Source organism: Rhea pennata, chromosome 3 (genome assembly GCF_028389875.1).
Source record: "Rhea pennata isolate bPtePen1 chromosome 3, bPtePen1.pri, whole genome shotgun sequence".
In the NCBI taxonomy this organism is placed as follows: Eukaryota; Metazoa; Chordata; class Aves; order Rheiformes; family Rheidae; genus Rhea; species Rhea pennata.
In genome coordinates this window covers 35539678-35566949 of record NC_084665.1, presented here as the reverse complement: position 1 = coordinate 35566949, position 27272 = coordinate 35539678, and the positions used below count along the sequence as shown (strand labels likewise).

The 27272-nt window shown below is 46.1% G+C and overlaps 1 protein-coding gene across 1 annotated transcript in view; it reads right to left on the bottom strand.

Moving 5' to 3' along the window:
• Positions 1 to 27272, bottom strand: part of MDGA1 (MAM domain containing glycosylphosphatidylinositol anchor 1) — a 141071-nt gene that overhangs the window by 27977 nt on the left and 85822 nt on the right. Inside the window, exons 9-12 of the mRNA XM_062573615.1 lie at positions 24789 to 25058; positions 21226 to 21377; positions 2376 to 2553; positions 1275 to 1298 (exon numbers count right to left, since the gene is read on the bottom strand). Coding sequence (XP_062429599.1) covers positions 1275 to 1298; positions 2376 to 2553; positions 21226 to 21377; positions 24789 to 25058 — 624 coding nt within the window. The remainder of the gene's footprint in view (positions 1 to 1274; positions 1299 to 2375; positions 2554 to 21225; positions 21378 to 24788; positions 25059 to 27272) is intronic.

The following is a 27272-nucleotide window of genomic DNA, read 5'->3' as shown; positions in this document are numbered from 1 at the left end:
TTAGGATGCTCCACCAAGTACCAAGAGACAGACTCTGGAGTCAGTTCCTGGCAATATATTCAGTGTTTCCCAGTAAGTCTTCTATGAAGAATGTTTAAAGAGGATCTGGAGATGGGGAAAAGCAAGGAGAAAGGAATAAAGAATTAAAGCCAGAAAAATCTTCTGACTTTATAAGGGGCTTCTGCTCTCAGACAGAATATGGGACATCAAACTCCCCTCACAGTGTGAACCTACAAGAGTGAGTGTCTCATGGTCACCTTAAGATAAACTCATACCATGATTCCTGCCTGCTGTTGCCCAACCCTGGCTTCTCCTTTCCACTGCTATTCTGCAGCAATTTAGTACTTGCATACACATACACAGAGCACTATCTGAAAGACTAAATGCCATTTCAGCTTCTAATTTGACTCAGCAGCTGGAAACACGGAGAAAGAATCAGCTGTATGGAACCAGTCTGCTCTCTGTGGACCACTTGCAAACTGTCCGCCCATCTCTGCCCAAGGGCTTTGTCTGGGCTCATGTCTAACAGTCAAGGACTTTGCTACATCCCCTGGAGATCATTCCACCACTACTTACTAGCATGCTAGCATTCCTACTTTATGCTCTATGGGCACCATTATGTTCTTGGTCAAGACCATCATTCTGAGATGTTTTGTATTCTGCTCTCAAAATCAATGGGAACTCTGGGTGCTCAGAAAAGATGGCCTTGCATCAAAATGTTATGCTGCCTTGGTAGGAATTATTGGAAGGTAAACGAGCAAGCAAAGAATGATGCCACTAGGAGAAAGAGGAGAGGAACTAGGTTGTGGGAATTTGGAAAAGGAAACTGAACTGAGCTGGAAACTGCTCCATACTAGCCTGCAGAAACATCAAGCAGTATCCTTCCTGGTCAGAACAGGATGGGGGCTATGCATTCCTAAAATTAGATGTTTTGGGGATCATTTAATAATCTGCTTTCTGGATGCAAACTGCTAATGTTAGGAGAAGGGAGGGCTCAAGGTCACAGCCTATCCACTCACAGAGATATCAGGTGTAAGTGGGAGGTATTTCTCAGGTGTATTTTCCCTGGTGATAGCTCAAGGAACAACAAATGGTGTTATTTAATGGAAGCATGATTAGTGCATGCAATTCCATCCTCTTTCGGGGGAAAAGATTTGGCAAGGTCAGCTCTGTATTCCAGCTCTGTTGGCATGTCTGATCTGGCAGTTCTGCTGAAGCACTTTATTAACATGCATTACAGGCAAAAAAACAACCGTAAAGGTCTTGTTGCTTACCTGTTGGGTTGGGATAGTTGATTGCTGGAAAGGGGAACAGAAAAACAAGTCAAAACAGCTCCTATTCCTTCAAATCACAATCAAAATTTGAAAATAAAACAAATATATCAGAAAAGGTCACAGATGCACAAAACTAGTAGCATCCCTGTGAAACAGCTGTGCATAAAAGCTCAAGGTCTGTCTGGGTGATGGAACAAGATGCTGACTGTGATCAAAAAGAGACAGATCTTAAGAAGAACCCTCCTCCCCCCCCCATGAGGGCTGATGCCTGAGCTGCACAGGGATCCTTTTGGCACCCCAAGCAGGTTCTTCCTGGAGTATCCACTGGGAACTACCACTTGGTACCTATAAAGGAAATAAAAGTGGTTTGAGACTGTAGAAGCCTGAGGCAACAAGAATTCCTGGGGACACTGGGACATAATGTTACTTCACAGGACAAGAGGGTTGTGTGAAATCAGGTGAACATAGCAGGAGAGCTCTGTCTGCTAAAATAAGGATCTAAATGCCTGAGTGGAGTAAGGAAATCATAAGGTTGTGCAAAAAGGGAGAGTCAGGAGTTGCTGGAATGCTGAGAAAGGAAGCACATTCAATGTATTTCAATGGGACCATCTGGGATCCAAGATATTAGACAGAGCTACAGGTATATGAGTAACTAGTTAGGAAAGGAACTGTGCATTCAGCTCTGGAAAGAGTTGAAACACCCTGAAATCCTCTTCCCTTTGTGGACATATGGCTAATATGCAACGCCCAGTAGCTATACCCTGACAAACCAAATTGTTGTGGGGGACATCAGTACCACCTGATTGGGGGTTTGGGGTTTTGTGTACCTGAAGAATGGATAACACGAGTTGGAGCTTCTGAGTGAAGCATGAGTTGGAGATTAACACTCAGAGGTCATTGTCTAGGGCCCTGTATTGATGGCAACAGCCAAAATTTGGCCACAGGTGAGAGCATCACATCATCAAAATACTAGAGGACAGAGGGATCCACCCATTGGTCACAGGAGACAACTTATACACACACACACACGTGCCTAGGCCTGATCCACAACAGGAGGCTCAGGCCTGCTCTCGTAGCCAGGACTGAGGAGGAGACACCTACGTTCCATGTACCGGATGATGCGGGCAGCCATATCTCCAGCCCCAAAGCTGGTAATGGGTGTCAAGCGAACTTCATAGCTTTGAGGAACTTTCAGGTTGGGCAAGATGTGCTCCAGTAACAGGCCTTTCTCCATTTTCTGCACAGGAATGAAGGTTTGGATGGTGCTCCTCTGAGCCAGCTGCAAGGAGAAAGAACCCACAGTGTTAAGGGAATCCTCAGACTGGCAACTTGAGAGGTCCTGCACACTATCTAACATCCTGTTTCTCCCTTTCCTGTATAGCCAAGTAAGTTTGGCTTTTTAGTAAGAGCCTTGTGTAGAATTGGTTTAAAAACTCCTGTGGTACTGAACATTGATCTGAACTTCCACTGAAAGCTGAGCTTTCACTGAAGAAAAGCCTTCATGTCCTTCTAACTGGAGTGAGGAACTTAAAATATGGGACCTGGAGCAACTCTGTGTCTGGACCAAAGGCTTCAGGAAGGGAGGAATGAACCCAGTTCAGCTCCATCAGTGCATCAGAGCCATGTGAACACAGAGCATGGCATTTTGTCAAGATACCACTGAATTCACCATCACTGCCACAGAATTCATTTGCCTGTTAGGCTCAGCCCTGTGACATTTCATTTGGTACCTCACTGCTTCACTGGGCTCTGCCTACTGGCATGTTACTCTGCACTCTTCCATAATATACACCCTTGACTTCTAGCCCACAATGCCCACATTTCTCTGCAGAGCAAAGCAGGGGGTCTAGTTTGATTCAATATTCCTCTGGAGTTACCCTTAGGTTTTCTCTTTCTTCAATGCCCACAGCAGCAGAAGCCTAACCATACTAATCAAACATCATACAGTCTGCCAAGGCAGCAGAGAAGTTTCAATAAACGATGGGAAGATATCATTGCTAAAAATCACCATCTATCGCTGTTCAGCATTAACTCTGAATTTATGGAATTAGATAGGGAGACAGGGGAAAAGGTTTACAGCAGATCTGTCTGCTTGCAAAGCTTGGGGTGAGAACATGGAGAGAAGGCATGGCAGAGTGAAGGCAGGGAAGTGAAGGGACGCAGGGGAAGCATTTAGGAAAAGCAACACATGCAATCCTTCCTGTGCCTGCCTCCAGCCCTAATACACATGACCCTAAGTTCAAACTGAGAAGCAGCGGCTGCCATTGAAGAGTTTCCAATGCCAGAGCCCTGTTCACTTCCAATATGGCCAGAACCAACCTCTTCCCTTGATTTTATCTCTGTAGGTTGGATAGTGTTCCCTAGTGAAGAGGCTCAGCAGGATGAGATCTGTGGTGTTATAATGCCTGAGATAGGGACAGCCCCCTGGGAACCCTTGGCTGCATGGGGTTCTCACAGTGAACAAGAACTTTGATTCTGCCTTAAACAGATTAGAGCTCAAGCTCCTCAAGGAGCTGCTTTCTGTGCTCTCCTCCTTCCCAAGCCAAAGGAGTTAGAGGGCTGGGAACAGGTCCTGTGCCATCCTCCAGCTCCATGAGTTTCCACAAGGCACCTGGGAAACACCTCAGAGGACAGGACCACAGTAGTGTCTCCAGGAACAAAAAGCATGAGCTTGGCACCTGCTTGCTGTCAGGATCCATTCTTAGCAACAACTCCCCATCTGCACATGCACAAGCTGGGTGCTGATCCAGCTGGCACCCCTACCACTCAGCTCTTTCATCTGTCTGCCTGTTGCATGGATGATCTGCCAAGCAAGAGGAGACCCAGCTCCCAAAGGCAGCAATCTCACCTGTGCTCATTAGCACCAGATCAGCAATAACCTGGGAGGAGAGGACAGGGTCACAAGCCAGAAATAGAGGTCTGGAGTGCTAGGGCTCCTGGCACAGGGCTCTTTAGGAAGTGGAGCCTGACTGAGGGGTGACAGCTTCTCCCTGCAGGCTGCCTAAGTGCCTGGATGCTGGGAAGACAGCCAACAAATAGGAGGTCAGGAACCATTTTCCTCATCTAGCCATAACCTTTAGAAGAAAAACAAAATGGGAAATCGGAGAGAAGCCTGAGGCTGATATTCAGACAGCGCAAATTCCATCTCAACTGTGAGTTATGTGGAATTTAGGTATTTAAGGCCTTCGGGTGCAATGTGAAATCTTTTATTCTTTCACATTATCTAACCCAGGACACATCTAGAAATCACCCTCCAGTCTGGAGTGCAAAGCTCTAGAGGCCCTAGTCAGGTCTATGTTCACAGGCACATGGGTTTGACCAAATAAAAACCTGGTTCTCCCTTAAGCTCTGCTGTGAATCAGAAATGAAGAAAGGCACCTATGCTCATCGTAGGTCACTACTGTCCTGCTTCCTAAGAGATACCTGGTTCACCAGGAAATGGACAAAGCACAGCTGAGGCTTACAATTTTCTTCCTGTTGGAGCATGAGAGAAAAGTTTTGTGAAGCCAGGGAGATTAAGAGAGAGAGTCCAACTTTAGCACTGCAAGGAGGCAAACTGCAGCCATGGTCACTCGGGGAAAATGCATGAGGATGAGCAGGAGAGGAATCTTGGCTTTTCCTCTTCCCTTAGGACTCCCTTTCTTCTCAAGTTGCTTCGCACAGTGAGTTTAACTCCTTCATGCAGAAGAACATGAGACTCCTCCTTTCTGTAAAATCATCTGCTCCATATGCAAAGAAACTCCCTTTGGGAAAAATCCACTAGACCATCAATAGACATGTTAATTCCTGCTGAGATGGAGCTGCAAAACACTCCCATAGGCCTACAGTACGGAGAATGCCATCAATTTGATTTTACAGGCCTCAGTGGAGACTGCTCCACAGCCCTGTGCCTGAGCCTAAGCTCCCACCATGCAGGTTATAGCTGTGCTCAAAGAGACTGTCAGCAAAATCAGCCTACTGACACCAGCAGAAGCCTTTTCCAGAGTCCAGTTATGTGGGTGCAGGTAGCACTAGCCTGTCTGCCACCAGCAATGACTTTTCAAACCTCCATCCATTGAAGAGGGTGCCTTCTTTTCCTAGGATAGCTGATTAGTCTTTCTCTTCCCTGAAATACTTCAGGATCAATTTTTTTTCTCAGCCTGTATACTATTTGTATTCAAGCTGTAATCAGCTGACCCTTTGGCTACCAGTGAGACTGCCCTATCACAGTCTGTACAGATCTGACATCCTGACAAAACTGGCCTGGGACGTTCTTAGAAGGTCTGACCCTTTTGGGCAAAGAGGATCACAGGCCCAACCTCATTAAATCACAAGAACACTGAAGCTGGCAGGGATCTCTGGAGAAGGTTGGAGACTCCACAGCCTCTCTAGGCAACCTCTTCCAGTCTCCAATCATCTTCACAGTAAAAAAGTATTTTCTTCTTCAGCTAGAATTTCCTGTGTTTCAGTTTGTGCCCATTGCCTCTTGTCCTGTCACCAGACACCACTGAGAAAAATCTGGATTCAAGTTACTTACATCCTCCCATCAGGGGTTTGTACATAGTGATAAGATTTCCACCTGAGCTTGCTCTCCTCCAAGCTAAACAGTCCCAGGTCTCAGCCTTTCCTCGTGTGAGAAATGCTCCAGTCCCTTAATCATCTTCATGGTGCTTCACTGGACTTGCTTCAGTATGTCCAAGTCTTTCTTGTACTGGGGAGCCCAGAGGTGGACAGAACACTCCAGGTGTGGTCTCACCAATGCTAAGTAGTGGGGAAGGATCATTCCTCTTGACCTGCTGACAATGCTCCTCCTAATGCAGCCCAGGATACCACCAGTTTCTCTCCTGATCTAGCTGCAGCCATCAGGAGAAAGAGGTAGGGGTGCTGCTGGCAGTTTAAAAGGTGTGAAATCAGTGCAAGGGAGAAAAGGGGAAAGCTTCAACCAACTGTTCACTTCATGCGCGTGGACCAGGTGCCTGCTTGCAGTGACTAGTTCAGGCCCAGCAGACAGCAACATTATGGCTAATGTCTACTTCTGCCTCCCAAAACATCCTCTGTCTTCCTGATTATTAGCAGCAGGTCTGTGCAGAGCTGCATACGTCATTTCAGCAGGAACTCCTTTTTAATCCTCTGCTTCAGTCCTGCTGATGATTTCATTCTCCTGCTTTGTGCACACTCTTCTCCCATGCTACCCTGGTGTCTTCTTCCCTCCACTCCTCTGCAGCCTCCTTCCTCCTTCTGATCATGCTGGGCCAGTGCGCCAGCTTAATATTGCTGTCATGTAGTTAATAAAGCAGAAGCAGGCGTGGAGGCTAGTGAAATGCTGGCCACGTTATTAGAGACGCTAAAGCCTCAGTGGAGGATCTCACGCAGCACCCAGCAATGTGCTCCTTCATCAGCAGGCTCAGGAGGCTTTCAGTGGGGCCAGAGCAAGAGTACAGTGCAGCGTACAGCCTCATCTCTGCCTTTACCTCCTTCCTTTTCAAAAAATGAGAGGGAGGGAATGGGAAGAGAAAAAACAACAAACCTCCCCCCCCCCCCCCCCCCCGTGCACACACACACATTGTTCCTCTCAGCTGGCTGCAAATATTACATAGGATGCAGAGATGGGAACATACTTGCAGAACGGGTTTGCCAGAAAAGCCTTACAAAGGGCAAAAGCAGCCCCACGTGGGATGTATGTATGCACACACACAGTATGCAACCTGCTTGTTTTCCCCTGCCCCTTGTAAACATCATGGAGTATTAGCAGCTAGGTGAGAGCATGCATGGACTCAAATATTTACAGCAGCCATCAAGCCTCCAAGACCTGCAGACTAGGTCTCCTAATCTTCACCGTTACATCATATGGTGGGTTTTGTCCACCCAGCCTTCTTGTCTTATCATCTCTGCTGGTTCCTGATCCATCAAAAGTGCTTCTTCTAGCGTGGTCAGCACAGCGGGTTCAGGAATGCACCCAGAGCCTCAGAAAGAAAAGTAGGGTGCCAGACTACTACTTCCCCTCTGCTGCCTTCACACCTCGGACACAACCAGAGCAGAAAGGTCCGAGGTATGACATAACCATGGCTAGGTTTTGTGTCTATATGTGTTGCCAAATGTTTCACACCCAAGAAAGAAAAGAACATTGTTTTCAGACTGAATGATATTTAAGCCAGCTATGTATCAGCTAAGTGATATAATAAAGCCAAAGTATGTTAACAATACTTCTTTCAGTGGTTAACATCACAATGTCACTCAACAAACCATGACGTGAATTTACAGGACCACTATAACCTTCATGTGCTGGGACCTGTGTGACCATGCATGTGATCTCATAACCAATTACACATTAACCAGCTGCATGCTTGTGTGAGAGACAAAGTGAAATCAGAAAGAAAATCTGCTTCAGCAATGAGCCCCAGAGATTTGTTACAAACATCAACTAGATAAATGTACATTAAAATTTGGCAGAATCCCCAAAAAGCTGATCAGAGCAAAGGATCGCTCTGTGAGCATCCTGCTTCCCAGCGTTGTTACTCATTACTGCCACTCTCTCTCCTTATTTGTCCCACTTCTTCAACAACTTCTCAGCTCAGGGCATGAGCACTAGCCCTGCTTTGCAGTATCTTCTCTCTGAATTCCTTCTACACTCACTCATTCTCCTCCACTTTTTTAAAACCTCATTCAGATTCCCCTAGCTGCTCCTTCATACAGCACAAATTAAAAGGTGGGGGGTGGCTGCATGCACACAGATGCTGTGATTATTAGCTAACTGTGTATGCAGGGCACTGGGAAAACTCCCGTCTCCAATCACATAGACCTCTGTGCAGTGCAAAAAGGAGAGGAGATAGTCACATAAAGGCAGGCTGGTGTGACGCAGCAGTCTCGCATGCAGATGCCCTGCCTCCGACAGTCTCTTCCTCACTCACCATACAGCTACAGAGGGGAGCATATTAGACAAATGCTGTCTCCAGCATGTAGGTAGGCGGAGGTGTTAGGCTGAGTCCATCCCCCACCTCTCCTCTCTGATTTGGGTCAGGCAGCCTTTACACTTGCTTTGCTGCAGTGATTTTGCCACCACAGAAGTTGTCAGCAGTAGTGAGCAGGGCTTTCTTCAACCCACCGCATCAGACAGTGCACATGTGCATGGATAGGAGCTTGGGGCATAGGCCTCTCAAAAAGATTTCAGAGTAGAACTGGGCAATAACAGGGAGAAAATATTCTCCTTTAGTCAGCCCTGGAAAGGCACATCTGGAGTATTGTGTCCAGTTCTGGGCTCCCCAGTACAAGAGAGATATGGAGCTACTGGAGAGAGTCCAGCGTAGGGCTACGAAGATGATTAGGGGACAAGAGCATCTCCCCTATGAGAAAAGGCTGCAAGAGCTTGGCCTGTTTAGCTTAGAGAAGAGAAGACAGAGAGGATATTATAAACATACACAAATACCTTAAGGGAGGGTGTCAAGGGGATGGGGCCAGACTATTTTCAGTGGTGCCTGGTGACAGGACGAGAAGCAATAGGCACAAACTGAAACACAGGAAGTTCCACCCGAATATAAGGAAAAACTTCATTACTGTGAGGGTGACGGAGCACTGGAACAGGTTTCCCAGAGTCTCCAGTGGAGTCTGCTTTCAAAACCTGCCTGGACTTGATCCTGTACAATGTGCTGTAAGTGACCCAGCTTGAGCAGGGGGTTAACGTAGATGATCTCCTGAGGTCCCTTCCAACCACAACCATTCTGTGATTCTGTGATTCTTCAACAGCCTGTGCAGCTGGTGGGATGCATTTTTTTCAAGCAAACAGCAATTAAGGAGCTCTTTAAAACTCAGAGCTCTGGCAGCAGTAGGTGTGAGAGTGTCTCTCTCTCACATGCCCAGGAGCACATACAGTCTCAGCCTGTTGGCCCAGTTTCTCATCAGGCATAGACAACACCTTGGTTTAGCATGCTCCAAGGGCTAGCAGAGGGCTACAGCAGCAGAAGGACACTTTTCCTCTATTAGGTAATACCAGTCAGGATAAGAAAGAGCCTCTCGCTTTTATCTCTTCTCAGCCCTTTTGCCAGGGACTTTGGGAAGGTTATATAGCTCTGCCATAGGAAGCTGCAGGTATCATCTCAGTTCAGATTTCCCTTCTGGCTGAAACCACCATAAATTCACCCCAGCAAAGCCCAGCTAAGACTGATCTGCCCTCTTCCAGAGTGTCACTCACAGGGACCAGGAGCGCACCCAGTACAATCACACCATTGCCCTCAATGGGATGTGACTCACAACATCTGTGGCCTTGAATTGGTGACAGATGGAAAAGATGCTTCCCAAGACTCTGCTAGAAGCATCCTGTTCTTGGGACCAACAGGAGCTGAACCTTGTTATGGTTCCAGTGGCAACTCCTGGGGTGAACACAGGGCTCTGTAATGCAAAGCACCAAGCCACCACAGCAGACATGTCTTGTCCTCATGTTCTGCCCCAACTGCACCTCCAAAGATACAGGACACGCCCACAGAAATAACTGCAGAGTCCATGCATTCATGACATTACATGTCATGGACTTCTTAAAATAAAATAAAATAAAATAAAATAAAATAAAATAAAAGATGATGATAGGATTTAAGATTAGACTGCCAAAGACTGGGAGCCAGAACCATAGCAGTGTTCTCTCCTTCCCATGAATGGATGTCAGGCTGGGCAACTGAGCAGAGTTGCCCCCATACAGGGGTACCCCCCCATCTGGGGTTCTCCTGATTGCAAGCTCCCAGTGCCAGGATTGTGCTGTCCACACTGTAAGTGGTTTCGCTAAGGCTTCTCCCACCAGGGTATTTAACCCTCCAGTGGCTAACGCTGGAGAAATCCAGGAGATAAGTGAGTGAAAATCAGACCACTGCAAATTCCTTGGGAAAACATGACTTAAAAAAAGCTCAGAAGCAGGGGGAAGTTGGGACAGAGAATTTTGGGAACCTCTCCTGAACATGGTATTTCAATATTTTCCACACTGATGGAAAAAAAACATACCATAAATATGACCCTTCTCTCCTACTCCATCCCATCCTCTCTCTGACACATAGCAGTGAGGACTGAGATTCTGGCTCTGGATGTCACCTTAGTACCACAGAACAGAGCAGGGATAAAAGTGTTTTCTCCATGACAATGCATTTGGACATAACAAATTTGATTCTCACTCTCTGCATTTTGCATTTTGGCAAAATGATAAACTTCCTTCCTCCTGGCAGCCACCTCCTTTTCTCCAGGATTTTAGGGAAGGAAAAACTATATCCAACTTTAGGGACAGAGCAGGGAAAGGCACATCTGGCTCATAGAGTCCAGTCTCCTGTCACCACAGGAGCTACCTCTGCTCATCCATTTCATGAACATATCACATCTCATCTGAAAAGACCCTCCATTTGACCCGTTCCTCCCACTAGACAGCTGTTCCAGAACCTGACCATGAAAATGTTCTTATTTCCAGCCTGAATTTATTCACAGGCAGCTTGTTCCCAGTTGATCTTGTGCCAGTATTGTCCTTTAGCTTAAATGGTTCCTTTCCCTTCCTGCTACTCGGCCCCCTGATGTTTTTATAGACAGCAATCACACCCCCTCTCAGCCTTTGCTTTGCTAGGCTAAATAAGCTAAGTACTTTGCATCTCTTCTTATAACACAGACTCTTGCTTCTCCAGATCACTTCAACAATCCCTTTCTGTGCGATCTCAGTTGCTGGAGTTAGTATCTCAGCCTTGTATGTAGGATGAACTAGCACTTCTGCACTTTCCCTGGAAGTACCTCAGGCTTCACTTAGGAGTACATTTGCCCTTTTTCATGCCCGTATCCCACCAGCAGCTCATAGTCACTCTGAGGTCAATTCATTCCCCAGTATTATTTCTCTACCTCTATCACTGCCGACAGATGAGCTCCCAGCCTGAAGCAGAATTCTCTCTTAGGGCTCTACACATGCTTGACCTTGCATTTGTACTGCTGAATTTCATCCCACTTAAACCACTCAAGCAGTTTTCAGTGCTTTAGATCTTTCTGTACGATATCATGATCCTCCACTGCAGTGGCATTGCCTCCCAGCCTGGTGTCAGCTTCAAATTTCACTCCTACAGGGGATTCTGATTTGACTGGCTGGTACTGGCCATAGTGAAAATGCCTTCCCCCAGGTAGCTTTGTTCAGAGCCTCCTCAATGCCCAGCAGGGTAGCTGCCATCTGGAAAAGCCATCTGGGTAAATTCTTAATAGAGGAGAAATTTGGTCTGGGTATGAAGACAATAGCTGTGATGTTTCTCTACAATATCTCATCAAACCTCTTTTGCCTATTGGATTCTTCATCACTACCTTGGATGGAAATGATGTCAAGCACCAATAATAGGCTGGGGTAAATCTCAACCTGGTTTTGTTTCCTTTTCCTTGCTTGGTGACCATCACTCATTAGGAGTTTCTGGAGAAAATAATCACACTTGCAAATGTAAAATTGGCATTTGTCAGACAAGCACACCAGTGAACTGAAATTCATGCTTAAATTATTCATCCATCAAGTGCACAGATTCCAGTCCTGGGGTTAAATAAACACAAGTAACCAAAACAAATTCCTTATTCAGCCTAAACGAGAAGTCCTGGAAGGTATAAGCTGTTCTTACGAGGAGGCTTCCACTGTGGACTGAGACATCCACAGCCACAAAGGGAAAAGCAACTGTGACCTTCAGGAAGTACAGAGGACAGCTGGAGCCATCAAAACCAGGAGACAGTCTCTCTCTCTCTCACGCACAATCAGCTGCCCATCCTCATTACGTGCCGAGAGCAGCACTCTACAGCTTCCCAGAGAAGCCAAATTCGTGCTGTCATGAATTACTGTAAGTGCTTGTTCCACACTCTTCAATAATGTCTTTCATTAGGTGCTGATCAGAAAGCAATATGTATTTTATTAGCATACATTCCCTGGCCAAAGTAGAACAGACTTAATCTTCACACTGTCAGGGAGACAGTCAAGTAAAAACTTCAGCCAAGGCACAGCACGGTTGGCGACTTCTTGAGCGGGAAATCACAACGCTGCACATCCTGGGGAGGGGGAGCTCAGGGCTGGGGAAAGGGGTAAACCAGCACCTGAACTTGAAGATGTGTGGAAAGGGAGGGAGAGCCATGTGCTCCCCAGTATGCTCAAGGAGTCTGGGCTGCTGTCACTGCAGCTGGTACCTGAGCTAGACAGGTTACATGTATATCCGTTCACACTCGTTATTTCTCTCCTACTGTCTGCCGGTTACGTCTTCAATCTTGAAGGTGCATGGGGGCCTTCCTTTCAGACTGGGAGCTCTACGCTGCTGCTACAAGATCCCAGCTGCGCCTGACTATACTGCACAGCTTGAAATGATCTCCTTGTCTCCATCATAGGCACAAGCTGGGCAAGGGACAGTGTCCTTCATGTTGCTCCACAGCTACCTCCTGCCCAAAGCAATGGCTCCCATCTTTTTTAAGCTTTGTATCTGAAAAATAGCACTGCTCAGCACCCTGTTGGGTTCAACAATACATTCCTCCAAATTTCAGAGCATGGACTTCACTTCCACACATTTTCTCTTACTGGACCCACCTGCTTCCAGCCAGACCCACTTGGGTGTCTGCACACCATATTGTCAGCACTTCTACCTCCAGGAAGAAAAAGCCAGCTGGCTCTGCATAGCCCAAGATAGCCCAGCTTTGGTTAGGTTGAACTCTGAGCCATCTTATCTGTAAGACACTTAGGCCTTGCCAAGTAAGGCCTGCTGAACGAACAGGAAATGTCATCTCCAGGTCCATTTTCTCAGGCCACTTGCAGCTCCTGGCACAGCCCACTGTTAGGACATCTTTATACTTAAACGCAACAGTTAATAAAGGACAGCTGTTTACTACTACTGTCTACTGGAGCAGAAGCAGCCTTTGTGGGGGATTTCCTGGACTTCTCAGCTTGGTACACATAATGGAGGTACACAGGCAAGCATTATCCCAGAGGCTATGGGCAACCTCTAACTCTTGCAAGACAATACTTGCTCTTCTATCAGAAGAGGTAGACAGCACAGAATACACAAGGAGATCCATAAAATCTTTCATGTTACTCCAAGCTGCCTGGACTCACAGCACAACTGCAAAAGTTTCATTTCTGTATAAAACATGGTCCAAACATTTATCCAGTGCCTGCTTCCACCTGTTTGTCACTAGGTACAAGGGAGAGAGCATCTCTCTCCCAAACCCTTCGTCCTTCACCCACTCTCTCCTCTCATCTACAATGTGTTTTAGGAAGGAAAAGAAGGGGGAGGGGGAAGAGTAAAAAAGAAAATAGAAATGAAAGAGAGATAGCAAATAAAGAGAGGGAACAGGAAAGGGGGAGAAGGTGCACAAAAATATGACTCCAAGGCAGTGGAAGAAATGTGGATTAACTACTGAAAACCACAGATGAGTAGAGTAAATGGCAGGAAGCTGTATCACAACCTTCTGACATGGACTTTTGGAAAGATTCAGTAACTAGCATGTACCCCTTGAAGCCACCAAAGGAGTACAGATAAGAGATGCAGAAAAAAGACTCTTACTTTTATCTTTGATACTTGGCTAGGATTTTTCATCCTGCACCCAGCTTTGTAAAACACAAGCAAACAGCCTGCTAGATAGGAGCAGACACAATGGTGTGAAAACATCATCTCAAGCCTGCTAAAGCTGATATGAGGGTCATATTGGTTGGGGGAATGTGATTATCTCTTCTCTCACATTCTCCTTACCTTGAATGAGCACTGAACAGTGGCGTTAGAAGCCAGAGATGAGATTTTGCTACTAGATGTGTTTTAAGACCACATAAGCCTTTCTATATGTACTGCTTTTCTCAGACTCTGCAACTATTCCAAACAGAGCTAGGAGTTGGAAAACTGTTCATAATTATTGCCTTGCACTGGAAAGCTAAACGATATCCTGTTCTCTTGCAAAGTCGAGTGTCTGAATTACCTTAGGAGCAGTACTTATGAAAAGTGAGTGCTGAGATGAAATCTCACCTGAAAAACAACTTCTGAATGGCAAACTGAATTGTAAAACTCAAAATGACCCTGTTTTGGGCAGAATATTTTGCTTACTTTAGATAATTGGATAAGAAAAATGGTAGCATGAGACTGAGGCATAACTAACCTGCTACCACTCATATTGCCAATTTTCCCAATTAATTGATTGCAAATGATCTGTGGCCCAAAATAACCAGCTGAGGAAAGCCATAAATCACACTAAACAGCAATTTGTGAATACAAAAAGACAGAATTAGAGTAATTCATTTGTTAGGGATCATTTGCTAAGCTCTTGAGGGAAGAGAGAAGTTTCAATAGCAGAACTGAAAAATGTTATGCAGACCTACAGGGGAAACCTCATCCCACAGCTCCTTGTTCCCCAGCTGCACCAAACATTTGACTAATCTGAAGTCCAGTACATGTGGTGAGGACCACACTCTAGTAGCTGATGCTGTGGACACATCCCCCACAAAAGATTGCAAGAGAGGAAAAGAGAGATGGCTCAACACACTGGTGGTTACAGTGACTGACACGGCCTCTCATTTTCAGGCAGCAGAATGCACAGCAGAGGCAGGATCCTGCCCTCTCTTCTCCCAAATGCCTGTGGCAAAGTTGTTGCTTCTCCCCTTCCCCCGGCAAAGCCCCACAAAGCAATCTCATCAAGCTTCAGGCAGACTCGTCCATCAAATGCTATTGATCAGGCAGCTCCCTGTGCACCAGTGCATGGCTGTCACTCAGTCCCACCACACAGCTCCTCCTCTCACAGCCTAAAAAGACAGTGCACCTCCCCGTCCCCTTGTTTTCCCAGCTTTGCATTCGGATGGCTGTTTGAACCACCTGCCAAACATGCCTCCTGTTGACACACTGGCTTCTTTTTGTATCCCTTTCCATCTCCCTCAGGGCTGAATTCTGCACAGCAGCAGTTACTCCAGTAACATAACTGAAGGCAAATGACTTAAGAGCACAAATATAATCTGCCTATTCTCACTGCCTGAACAAAAGTTAAAATAAAAAAAAAATGCATCAGGAAAGGAGAGGGAAGAGTTAGAGGTGAAAAACCTTCTTTTGAGGTTACATTTCCCCACTACAGAGGACAGCTCCCTATGAAGATGGAATTGCATTGATGTGATGTTGCCCCATTACGACAGCAGCCTGTGATCACACATCAAACTGGTAGCCAAGGAAGGCAAAAGGAAAACAAGACTAAGGAAGCTTTTCAACAGGCACAACTTATAAGTTGCCCTACAATGGAAGATCTGCTTTGAAATTCAGTTCTGGGCAAACATGGTGAGTCTAAGTCACTGCAGTCCCCATGCCTAACACCAGTGCCACAAGACCAGCACTGTATCAAGTGAAATGGTAAACTGTAAATGGATATGCCATTTGTCACACTCCACAGGTCTTTTGAGTTGTGCAGCACCCTACATGCAGCCACGACCAGGCGCTGCTTCGCAGGAAGCCACATTCTCCTTCTCCAATGCAGCCAGCTGGGACTGTGATACTCCAGCAAGGAGGAAGGAAGGAAAAGGGACTCATACGGCAGTGGACACGTGCCCTGTCCATGCCCCACATTAGAGTATCAATTTGGGTTGTCCAGTTAAACAGCCTCTCAGCTTCACTCAGCAGGGAGAACTGGCAGGTGGAAGTGGCACTACAACCTCTCCCATCCTCGTGTATCACCAGGCAATTCAGTGCAGGACATCATTTATGCAGAACAGGACTGGACCCTCCCCAGTTCACAAGCCATTAACCCATCCTTTAACTTCTGATCTTCTAGTATGAAAAGGAGTTAGAAGAATAGTGCTGACTGCTTTTTAGTTAAGCTGTCCTAAAATCTCACTGCCTCATCTCTTCTCTTACATTGTCCCCCTGCTGAAAATCCTACCTCAGCACTGGTGGGGTGAGCATGGGATGGGGCCCACGAAGAGGACAAGCAAGGAGCCTCAGGATGAGGGCTATGGACAGAGTCCTATCAGAACAGCCCTGCATTAAGTGGTTACCTTGGTGATAACAACGTTTCCCAGACAGCATGTAATCCCTGGGAGCCAGTAAAACGTTTGCCCATTTGTTGGTAAAATGAGTTCAGTCACCCCTGCCTGTCTTACGAGGAGTTTCTTTCTTCTGTAGCCCTGAGGCAACCTCCCCAAGGCACTGGCTGCACCATTTCCCAAACAGTTTTGCCTGAAGCCATGTCCACGCCTGGAGAAGGAAAGGGATTTCATTCACTTCCCAGAGTACAGGGCTGTGCTGTAGCAAGGAGCACCACCCGTGCAAGTACACTGCCCTTCTGCATTCATAACCATTCCTAACCCAGGACCCAACAAACAAACAGGTCTGCAATTTCCAGAGGCAGAGGTAGACTTTAGGGAAGCAATACTATATGTTCCTTGTTTTTATGTTCATTGCCGGGAGCTAGCTACTGCTGGAGATGGGAAGAGACAGCCCTTCGATGTGGCCCAGTACAGGTGTCCTTGCCCCTCAAGAATATCTGGCTGGGTGGATTCATTTGCTCTCGTGGTTTGTACTACCCTGGCTGCACAACCTAGCCAGATTATTTTATTGCAGCTATTGAAATTAAAATGTATAAGCATTGGAAGATGTACTTCTGTTTGTGAGGTAGGGTTCCTCATGAGCCATGGGCCATGCCTATAGGTTCATCAAGCTAAAGCTGTGCATGAACAGGGCAATCACAGTGGTGCAATTTAGAAGTGTTCTGCACTAAATGCTTAAAAGAATATGGCTTGGTGCACTGCTTGCTTTTGAGGAGTACCAGCCCCGCTTCAGTCAGGCAGCAGGTACTTGGAGAGGAAGAGCAAGAGACGGATGCATCCCTGCCCTTTCTGTTGGCCCTCAGAGGAGCTTTTGGCTTCATGGGCTAAGGAAGCCAAAGACAGACAGCAGTCGACAGACACTGCTGAAGTGGGCTCAGAGGAGAGCAAAAGAACAACTGAGAGGCAGAAACGACGTGATACAGTTCTGCAGCCCTTGGGCCTCACCATAAAAACTCTCCCACTGAGTTGCAATGGCCATCAGCAGAGTTAACCTTCTGCTCTAATCACAATCATTAAATTCCTGCTAACGCCCCCATCCTATGTATGTCCAAACAGCTCTGTTATCTGTCACCTCCCCACATGGTGAGCCTGGCTCCCCACTGCCACAGCTCTCATTAATGCTGGTGTGGCTGGCTGATGAGGCAAGTGGCAGCCAGCTCTAGAGCCCAGATGAGTTTTGTAGTCAGCAGGGGATGTTTATCCGACACGGAGAGGATGAAAGTACAAACAGAGACAGTCTCCCCTTACAATTACTCTGGCACGTACAAGGCCAGTCTCATTAAAGACAGCCTCCCTGACAAGAATTAATCTGAAATGACAACCCAGTGAGCTAATTTAACAAATGGGTCCAGGGCTTGGCCCACTGCAAATTACAGGGGTCCATCTGCCAGGTAAACCTGAGCCTTTTCCAAGGAGGTGAAAGGCAGGAATGCGTTAAGCTGGCCCTGTTCCGGCCTGAGTCTGCATATCAGAAGGTATAGAGGAAATGGCAGCCTCAGGTCTCCTTGAGGGGCACAATGAAGATTAAACTTTCCTTTTGCACCAATACCTTCTCCTTCCTCTTTCTCTTGCAGCCTCAGGTCATAGATGGGTTCCAGCTCATTAGGTGCACAGTAATTCTGCCACTATCCCCTGTAACTGTAACTACCAGCCCAGCTCAGATCTTTCCTCCAGGATGCAACCTGCTTGCAATATTAGATGGCTTTTCATTTCTTTTTAATATTAGAGCAGAGCTCTGGGAGGGGATAAAATACATAGAGAGAAACAAGCAACTTAAAGGGCTTTTTATTTTTTGAGCAAATATCTGGTTCGGGGAGGCTGCTTTGAATCCCCAAGCAATAAAAAAGGGTTTCAGTTGGAGTGCAGTGCCTCAGTGCCTTTCTATGCTACAAGAACACACAGAAGAAAATACCCCAAGGCCTCACAATCTGCCCACAATCAAGCCACCCAAGGCTGCAAGCTCATTGGATTCACTTCCTAAGGTGAAGCATTAAGATGATCAGCATTTGGACCAGTTGACGAAGAGGGAGAAAGAGAAAGATAAAACCTCTCAAACCATCAGAACAGACTTCTGTGAAGACCCTGCAGTTCCTCTGCGGGAACATTTTCCCCTCTGAATTGCTACTCAATACAATACTGCTGCCTGGCCCACCTGACTGAGGCACTCCGGGAAACACAGCCTATTTGCTTTACGAGAAGCTTGCTCCATGTTGCTATTGTATGCACCTTGCCTGAGTCAGTGGCTCCAAGCTGTCAGGCTGTTTGGTTTTAATTCTTATGCTACTGCAACTAGTATGTCTGCTGTGCCAGCCAGCCTGTGCAGCAGTGCTGGAAGCAATCAGCTCCTTTGGAAATGCACCTGCCTGTCTTGCTGGGAGCCCCCAGGCATTGATTAGGAAACCAAATTCTCCCAGATTGGTTGCAACCCCCCCAGGAATGGCCAAACTGTCTTCTGAAGCTGTTGAATAGGAAGAGGTGGAAGAGCATAGCATCAGCCAATCAATAAGCAACACTTTTACTTTCATCCAGCCCCATTTTCAGCAGCTGTAGCAAGGAAACTTAATTCAAGGGTTCCCAGGTGCCTTGCAAAGCATCCTGCTACTTAGGGATCGTGACATTACATATGCCAAGAGCTCTTCAAGCAAACTGTGGAGAGTGAAATGAAACCCAGCAAAGCACTTCATAACCAGTGGGCATCCCAGTTGGCTACCAGTTTGATTCTGCCTCAGCAAGAGTTCATCCCCTCCCCTCACTGCTGAAGTTGGGCAGAAGCCTCCCAGGGCTGGATGAAGTGGTGGCTGGCTAAGTTTTCATCAGCTTGATCCTGGTAATAAATCAGTCATGAGTGGCCCTGTGTAAGGCCCATTTTATCTGCGGAGAATATCCCACTTCAGTCCTAGGAGGATTTTTGTGCCACCATAGCGAGTGCCTGGAAGCCAGTGTATCCAGTGAGGGGGGTTCACAGACAGATAGTAGCTCTTCATTCAGTCAGACAAATATCCTTTCTTAAGAGCTTTTCAGACAGCAACACTTTTAGACTTTTGAGCTTTTCACACTTATATTCAGTAATATCACTATGTTCTGCACTACAGCGCCTGAGCAGTAGGACACAAAGCTTAGCCCAGACACTGCGACATGGAGGGGAAGGCACAGCAAAGCAGGAAAGCATGTAGGACAGGGAAGAGGGTGGTGGAGTTGGCAAAAGCATGAAAAGTCTGGAGCTCTTTCATAGCTGTTTAGAGCACAAGTGAGACATCTCAGGGAAAACACCAGGACAGCAGGGCAGGGGCAGAGGGACTGCTCTGGGAATGAGCAGGCTGTAGTCAAGAAGCGGAGGTGATCCTCTGGGGCTGGGGAGGAAGGATGTGAAAAGGGCTCTGTGAAACCTCAGGATGGCACATGGAGGTAGAGACCTCCCTATGAAATGCAGCTGACTGTAGAAGGAGAACCAGAAGGCAATACTGTGCGAGCCTTTTCCAGGTTGCTCCCCACTTGGGCTCGAGTTAAATGGGAAACAAAACTTCTCCTACTTCTCTCTGCCATCCCTTATTCAGACTCATCCACCACAGTAGCACCCACAGCTTTTTCTAAGACCTTGCCCATACATGAAACTAGGTTACAGCAGAGTTAAAACACAACATTTCTCCAAAACAAACCACCCAATAATCAATATTATGCAGCAATGCCAAAAAAGAAACATCAACGGCAGTATCTGATAGGGTGTGAACAAAATCAGAGGATTAAACTCTCACAAGTGTTCAGCCTCCTCTAGGTCACAACTTGAAGCAGAAATGTGATTTTTCCTTCTCTTAATCCCTTTCACTAGGGGCTCAATGAGAATCAAGAATACAAGATTACTTTTAAGCACTGTGCAAAAGGAAAAAAAAAATCAACACCACTGGAGAAGGATAAAAATCACAAATTAGTTTGTTGAGTTGCAGTGCTGATAACAGCAAAACTCAGCTAACAGCGAAGTGGTATTGTGACAAACTGTCCTCATTATTAGAGGCTCCCCTGTGTCCTGAATTATTATTAAGCACTGACAATGTGCTCTGCACTGTATGAGTTACAAACAAAGACTATCCCACCCCAGAGAGCTCAAAATCAAACAGAGACATAAAATTGAAGCCTACTGTGCAGACCTAGAGGAGAGAGACATGCTTGGATCTTTTTTAATTATTTTGTTTTCTATCTACAGTAAACAAGCTTTTCCTTGCAAAATGCATGCATTTCCAAGTGATCATTGAACAGCAGGAATGACTAATTCTAAGTTTCCCCATTTTTACAAAATGTTGGAAGGATGTAGGCACTTTACAGAGCCTGGTGAAAGTATCCTGGGAGGTTAATATGTTCTTTAAAAACATCGAACTCTTTTCCCTAACCTTCTCCAACAAGTGATGCCTTCAGATTTCCATCAGTTCTTTCCCTCGTACACTAGTATGATTTCTCTTCAGATTCAGAAAACCTTGAAACCCACTTCTCTTCCCATGTGGGGTTTATACAATCCCAATAACTTCATTATTGTGATGGCACAAAAACCCTTCTGCAACTCAAACAGCCAATGACTTTTCCCTGTAGTTTCTGCCTGAGAGCTCTTCAGCATATTCCCTTTATTTCGTATGAGTGAGGAGGCTGGTATTCTACTTGCTTGAATCTTTGGCCTGTAAAATCTCTCACATCTCCTAATGACAGTGGGGTTGTAAACCCCATTCAGAACACAGAGCAGAAACAGTCCTATGGGAGGCAACAGGACTTTGAAAGCTTGATCGTACTCAACATCAGACTGAGCTGCATAATCAGCCTGGTTCTACCACTCAGTAGGAAAGGTGCAAGGTCACCAGGGTCTGCCTATTTTACTAACTTCAGCTCTCCACTGGCAAGCAGACATGGATGTAACAACCTGCTGAGAGGTCCTCTTCCCAAGGATGTGCACTGAGCAGACCTTACCTGCCTGACTTCCAGGCGGTACTTGAGGATAGGATCCACTGCATCAGGCTCCTTCTGTGTCCATTGCAAGACGTAGGAGTAATTCTTGGATTGCTTCTGGCTCAGGGTGGGGTTGGGAGTGTCATAGTAAAACTCTGGGCTGTAAGCTTTTGCTGGAGAGAGAAAGAAAAAAAAAAGAGGAAAGTAAAAGGGTAGGATGGAAGGAGAAAATAAACTACAAGGAAACATGGTGAAAGTAGTACAGCTTTCCTCCCATAACTTATCAGTTCACTTCTGACATAACAGGCAATTACTATTCTAACTGGTGTTGCACTGCGTACCACACTGACATGGTAAAACTGTTCACACCACCATTTTCTGTGAACTACTACTACCTCCACAAGCTAACCTACTGGGAGGGTTAACAATCCCACACTGTCAGTAGGGGATGACCAACACCAGAAAAGGCGGAAACAGTTTCAGTTCTCCAGCTGGAACTAGCTCTAATCTTTCCTCTCTCAGCTTTGTAGTTTAGATTAAGGTAAAAGCTTTAAACTGGCATTTCTCCTGGTTCATCTGCCGCTTTACAGAGTCTCCTGCTAACAATCCCCGAGGAAGGATCATTTGGCCAGTAGGTCACAGGAAAAATGTTATTTATCATGCAGGGACTGTGGCATTAAAAAGATGACCTTACTCCTTCTACATCTCCCCTGCCTTGGCAGCACAGTACTCCAGCTTCTTTGTAATGTGACAGTCAACTCCACGGCAAAGGGGATGATGACCTCAGGCAGGGTGAAAGCAAAAGGGGCTTTTGCATGGGTGAAGATGTCTTTTCTTAAACAGTGTCTCTCCTTAAAAACAGAAGGCAGCAGCAAGAAGGGAAGACCAGAGAAATGATGAACTAGAGAGAAACAGGATGGTTGAGAGGACGAAGGATTTTTCATGCTTTCCCAGTTGCTGACTTGAACCCTGAGCAAACAGAGCTCAGAGGCTACAGCCATACAACCTGCAGACAGGTGGGCTAATGTATGGTAGATGCTGCTGGCCAAAGGTGGGTGTCACCAGTACTGAAAGTGGGTGCTGACAGTTGGCAGTCTACAAACGCCAACCCGCTTTGTTAGAGGTGACCTCAAGGCCCTCCCTGGCACTGGCCCAGCCAAACTAGCCCTTGAAGCACTGTCAGAAGGTGGTGTGGGATACAGCCCAGAGGGGCAGCAGGCATGGCTGGACCATGGCTTTACATGCTGAAAGAAGAGCAAGTTTAAGCTTGTACTAAGAAGTGCTACAGGCTTAGGTAGTCTCCTTTCCCATTAAAAGCAAAAATTGTCCAAAATACCACAATGTCCAAGCAGAAGAACTTTGGCTTAGGTCTTGTGCACAGCTCCTCAGAGCAAGACAGAATTAATTCAAAGTCTTACCCATAACTGTCTCTGACCTGTATGAAATTACTCTCTTTCCTCCTTGTGCAGTTCGGTTTCTGGCAGGTCCTGGGCAAGGCAGGAACTAGGCCTCAGCCAAAACACTTCCTTCTGAGTTCAAGCCCTGTCAGGACCTGCATGGATGAGAAACAAGTCTGGACAGAGTGGGTTGCTGGAGAGTGGAAAGGACATAAATAACATTGCCCTGATCAGTCCTCTGCATACACTTCTACCTTTCCACTGGAATCATAGGCTCTGTCAGTCTATGTGGCTATAATTAGGCTTGAAAGGATTCAATGTTTATTTTTTATGAACTCAGATGGATAATATTGATGTTTATTTCCAAGTCCTTTTTTTCTTGTTATTTTTATTGACTTAAATTTTTACACAAGCAAGAAGTTCGGAACCAACTCAGAGACTAATTGCTGCTTATTCAACATGTATTGACTGTGGAAGTCAAGCTTCATAATGGATTCAGAAATAAAAACAGAACTGATGATCATCATCTTGTGTAATATTAATTACTTATTAATTGACTCTAAGATAGAAATGGAAGCTTAAAAAAAGGCCTCATAAAAATGCAGCACATATACTTTCAGAACTTCCTTCTGAAAAGTTTTATTGTAGGTAGAAAGTTTTCTCTTGCTTTCAATTGAAAAAGCTAAAGGTGATGCAGTCACTCTTTCAGAGCTTGTCTGTGCTTGTAGCTAGTGGGAGGGCACATGGTGACCACTGTGTGTGACCCTGACAACCTGCTCTGGGAGTGCAGGTTGGATGTCTCACCAGCCTTTCAAAATAACACAAGAAGCTAATCTCCTGCCTGCAGGAGAAACTAATCTCATCACATAAACCTATCAGTTCTGGGCAGGTTTATGCACTCTGTTACCTGTACATCTGAACACCTCACACTCACTAATGAACCACTGCCTCCCTGATAAATAGGAAGGTTTATGGTCCATGTTTCCCAGAAAAGATACAGAAATAAAAAGGAACTAAGCTATTCCCCCCTGTACACACAGGAAGGAGGCACCAGACCAGAGAATTAAAACTCCAGCATTCCTGAACCCAAGGGCAGCAGTCTAACACTGGATTATTTCTCAAGTTCCTGTACAGGCTAAGAGGTCTAATTTATCTGTAGCTGTCCAGGCCAAAGGCAGAGATGGGAGGAGCTGAAAAGCCAGCATCCAGTATCAACGCTTTTTAAGTGGAGAAGGGATGCAGCAAAACAAACACTCACTGCATTCCTGGTGAATGCTCTTTAGGGATAAGCATCGCTTTCCAATGCAGGGATCTTACCTCATGGGGCACAGCATGGCACATCACATGGCATTATGCATTCGTCAGCAGTTCCAGGAAGAAATTCAGATCTGGGAGCACTCCCAAGTTTGCTAGGGACAAAGTTTGAGGTGGCGGCTCGTGGCGGGGTATACTTTGCCATAATTTAGCTAGTGACACGAGAGCTGCAAGTGCATGAAGACAGAGCAGAGAAGGCCAAAGCTCCAAAGCAAAAGCCACTGCCAGACATATACTAAGAAATCTCAAGGGATGATGGCAAGATCTGGAGAATGGATCAAACAGTAGAAACAAGGTTTGGGCTTTACTATTCCCAAAAGCATCTCAGAGCTACAGCACACACTAAACCACAGAGTCAGAGCAGCAAAAGCACCAGTACACGAGCTTTTTCAAACCTCAGGAAAGAGCTGCTCCAAAATCTGATCTCTTTGCATATTACCTGTTCTTATTTGCTCAGCCCTGTTTTGAAATATATTATGAATTGGTCCTGGACTAAAAACCCAGTATTTTGTCTGAATTTACTGCTTATCAATGCAATTTTCTCTGAGAGCTCAAAAGAAATCAGTACCCCAGCCAATTCTGGGGTCATGGGAAAAGCAGATTTAATGATCAGCTAAAGTGACTAGGTCAGATGTATGATTTTAGATGCTATAACTCTGCCATCCCTTTTAGCAGTTGCTGAAGAGGAGTCCCATTATGATACTTGCTGGATTTACATAAAATTCAGCAGCAAAACCACGGAGTACTAGTGTCCATCCTCATCTCACTGGATGTACACACTGGATGCACACATCCCAATCTGTCTTGCCCATCTCAGGTGTAATTACCTTTTCTGTTCTCTCATCTCCCACCAATGTGTGCTCTGCGACTTACCAGACACTTGGAAGAGGCAGGTGGATACTCCCACATCATTGGAAATGCTGCACTCGTAGCTACCGCTGGTCTCCCGGCTCACAATGTCCACCTTAAGCTCAGAGTAGTCCTGCTGCTCTGCCAGGGGCTGGGCCAGAAGGGTCCCATTGAAGCGCCAGACGGAGGTGGCCACCTTCATGGGGCTCCCTTTGAGCATAGTGCAGCGCAGGGTGACACTGCGCCCCATGCCCTGGCGCACGTCCTGGAATGCTGGCTCCACCACAGGGGGAACTGGAGACCAAACAAGAGCAACAGACAGGGATGCCATCAGGGAACAGCCATCCCATTCAGCACAGTCACCACAGCAGTGTCTCTGAGGAGACAAGCATATATTACATCTAAGAGGATGTTTACTTTCTAGTGGCAACCAGATTTTGTCAAATTAAAATGAAGGTCCACCCCTTATTTAAATAATCAATGCAATGGTAGAGAACTTCAGATTCAACAGCCACTTGATGGACATGTTTCACTTGCATTAAATTTTTAATTAAAACATTTAGCATAGGGATAACTAGAAGCTCTCTTTCTAAAACAAGAAAGACTGCCTGAACACAAACTAGCTATTAGCCTAAGTGGGAAAGAGGGAGAAGGAACAGTTTTACAGCAGCTCCAATACAATCATGACTCACCTTCTCTGGGTTCAGAGTATCTGCTCTCTTACAGGTAAGTTCTCTGCACTACAGATCTACAGAGCACCTACCTCTTCAAGAGGTCCAGAGCTGATGCAGCACAGCCAGACCCCAAAACCTGCAACAAGAAGCTTTTGCTGTGCCATAGACACAGATGCAACAAGAAATGTAGGTCACACAGCATCCCTGCTGCCCTGAACACAGCTGTGCCTGGAGGGCTCCAGCACACTAGTCTCTGCCCCCTATAGTTTGATCCACGTAGGGCCCACCTAGAGACTTCATCATCTTTACCATCACCACCTGTATGCTGCACAGTGTCCTCTTTCCTATAGAGGCAACCAAACCCACAGGCTTATAGCATACAAGCATCCCCTCAACCCTGTAAGTCCCTGTTTGACAGAGACTAATTGTTTTCCAGGTACTCATTCTCAAATCTCAATCTCTGGACCCTTTATTACACGTAAGTGGATCAAAACTAGCCATTGACTGAGCTCACATTGCCGTGATGAGTGGCATGGTCAGCTCATTACGGATGGCTTTGCTAGCAATGTGTCTCAGCAGGTGCTCTAAGCAGTGACTTGCCTTTGGCTTGCATGTCTCCCACCTCACAGAGAGAATAATGTGAGAAGTTGTTTGATTAGACCTAGTGCCATGAGTGTGTCATCTCCATCCCTAGCTGCTGTCCCATTTCTTGGGTCACATCTGCTCCTTAATTGAAGCTGGTAAGGTCTTACAGTCTAATCAAGGCCAGCTGGTGAGGTGGGGGGAAAAAAAGAAGGAAAGAAAGAGGAGAGAAAAAAAAGAAAAGAAAGCTTCCAAAATGGCAAAGCTACTCCAGATGTACTCCAAGCAATCTACCTCGTGCAAGGGGGAAAGAGGGGTGGGAGAGCGGCTTTGCTTAGTCCACAGAGGTGCTCCCTCGCATGGAGCTGGGACAGAGGAAGATGAAAGGGCTGAAAGAGGATGAAGCGTGTTGTTCCCCCAGCAAGGACATACCCTGTGTCTCAACTGGGGGAATGTCTGAGGACAGAAAAGGGTGATAGACGAGGGGGGCTGGGACCATCCAAATGCTTCTTCAGGATGTAGAAACAGCAAAGCAGACAAGGATTCAGAAAATATTTAATTTTCTTCAGCTGGGAAATGCAATTTACTTGCTTTGCACAAGGACAGGCTCTGGTCCTATGTTATCACCTTGTGAAGGGAATGTCTGACAGTACCTATGCAGTAAAAATTGATTATATTTTCTCCTTTCTACTCTGGCACTAGGAAATGCCCAACAAGCCTTAAACCTGCAGACAGTTGTGGAGCCCCTGGGTTTTCTGAGGAGAGAGCAGAAACAGGTCATCCCATCAGTGCAAAGGATGCAGCACTATGGCAAGGGGCAGCTGCTGAGGTGGTGCTGCTGAAGGCTGCCAACCAATGGGTATGAAGGAAAACAGAGGTCAGCAGCAGCTACAGAGCCAGACATCAGTTCTGCCCTCTAGTGCCTGCTGGGCAGCCCACACTTCTTCAGGTAGATTATATACTAAATAGAAAAAAGAAAAAAGAAAAAAGAAAAAAGAAAAAAGAAAAAAGAAAAAAAGAAGAAGGAGAAAAAAAGACCCACCACCCCCTATTCCCATGCAGGGTTTCAGACTGCAAATCCTAACAGATAACAACACAGCCTTTTCTCATTACAGCCACAGCTTAAATGAAAAAGAAAGTTTGTTTGGATGATCCAGTCATCTGATTCTCCAGAACTGGGAACTCTAGTAAATTCTGAGATGGGGACCGTCTTGGAGGACAGTAATGCACTGCCTTCTTCACCCCTTTGGTA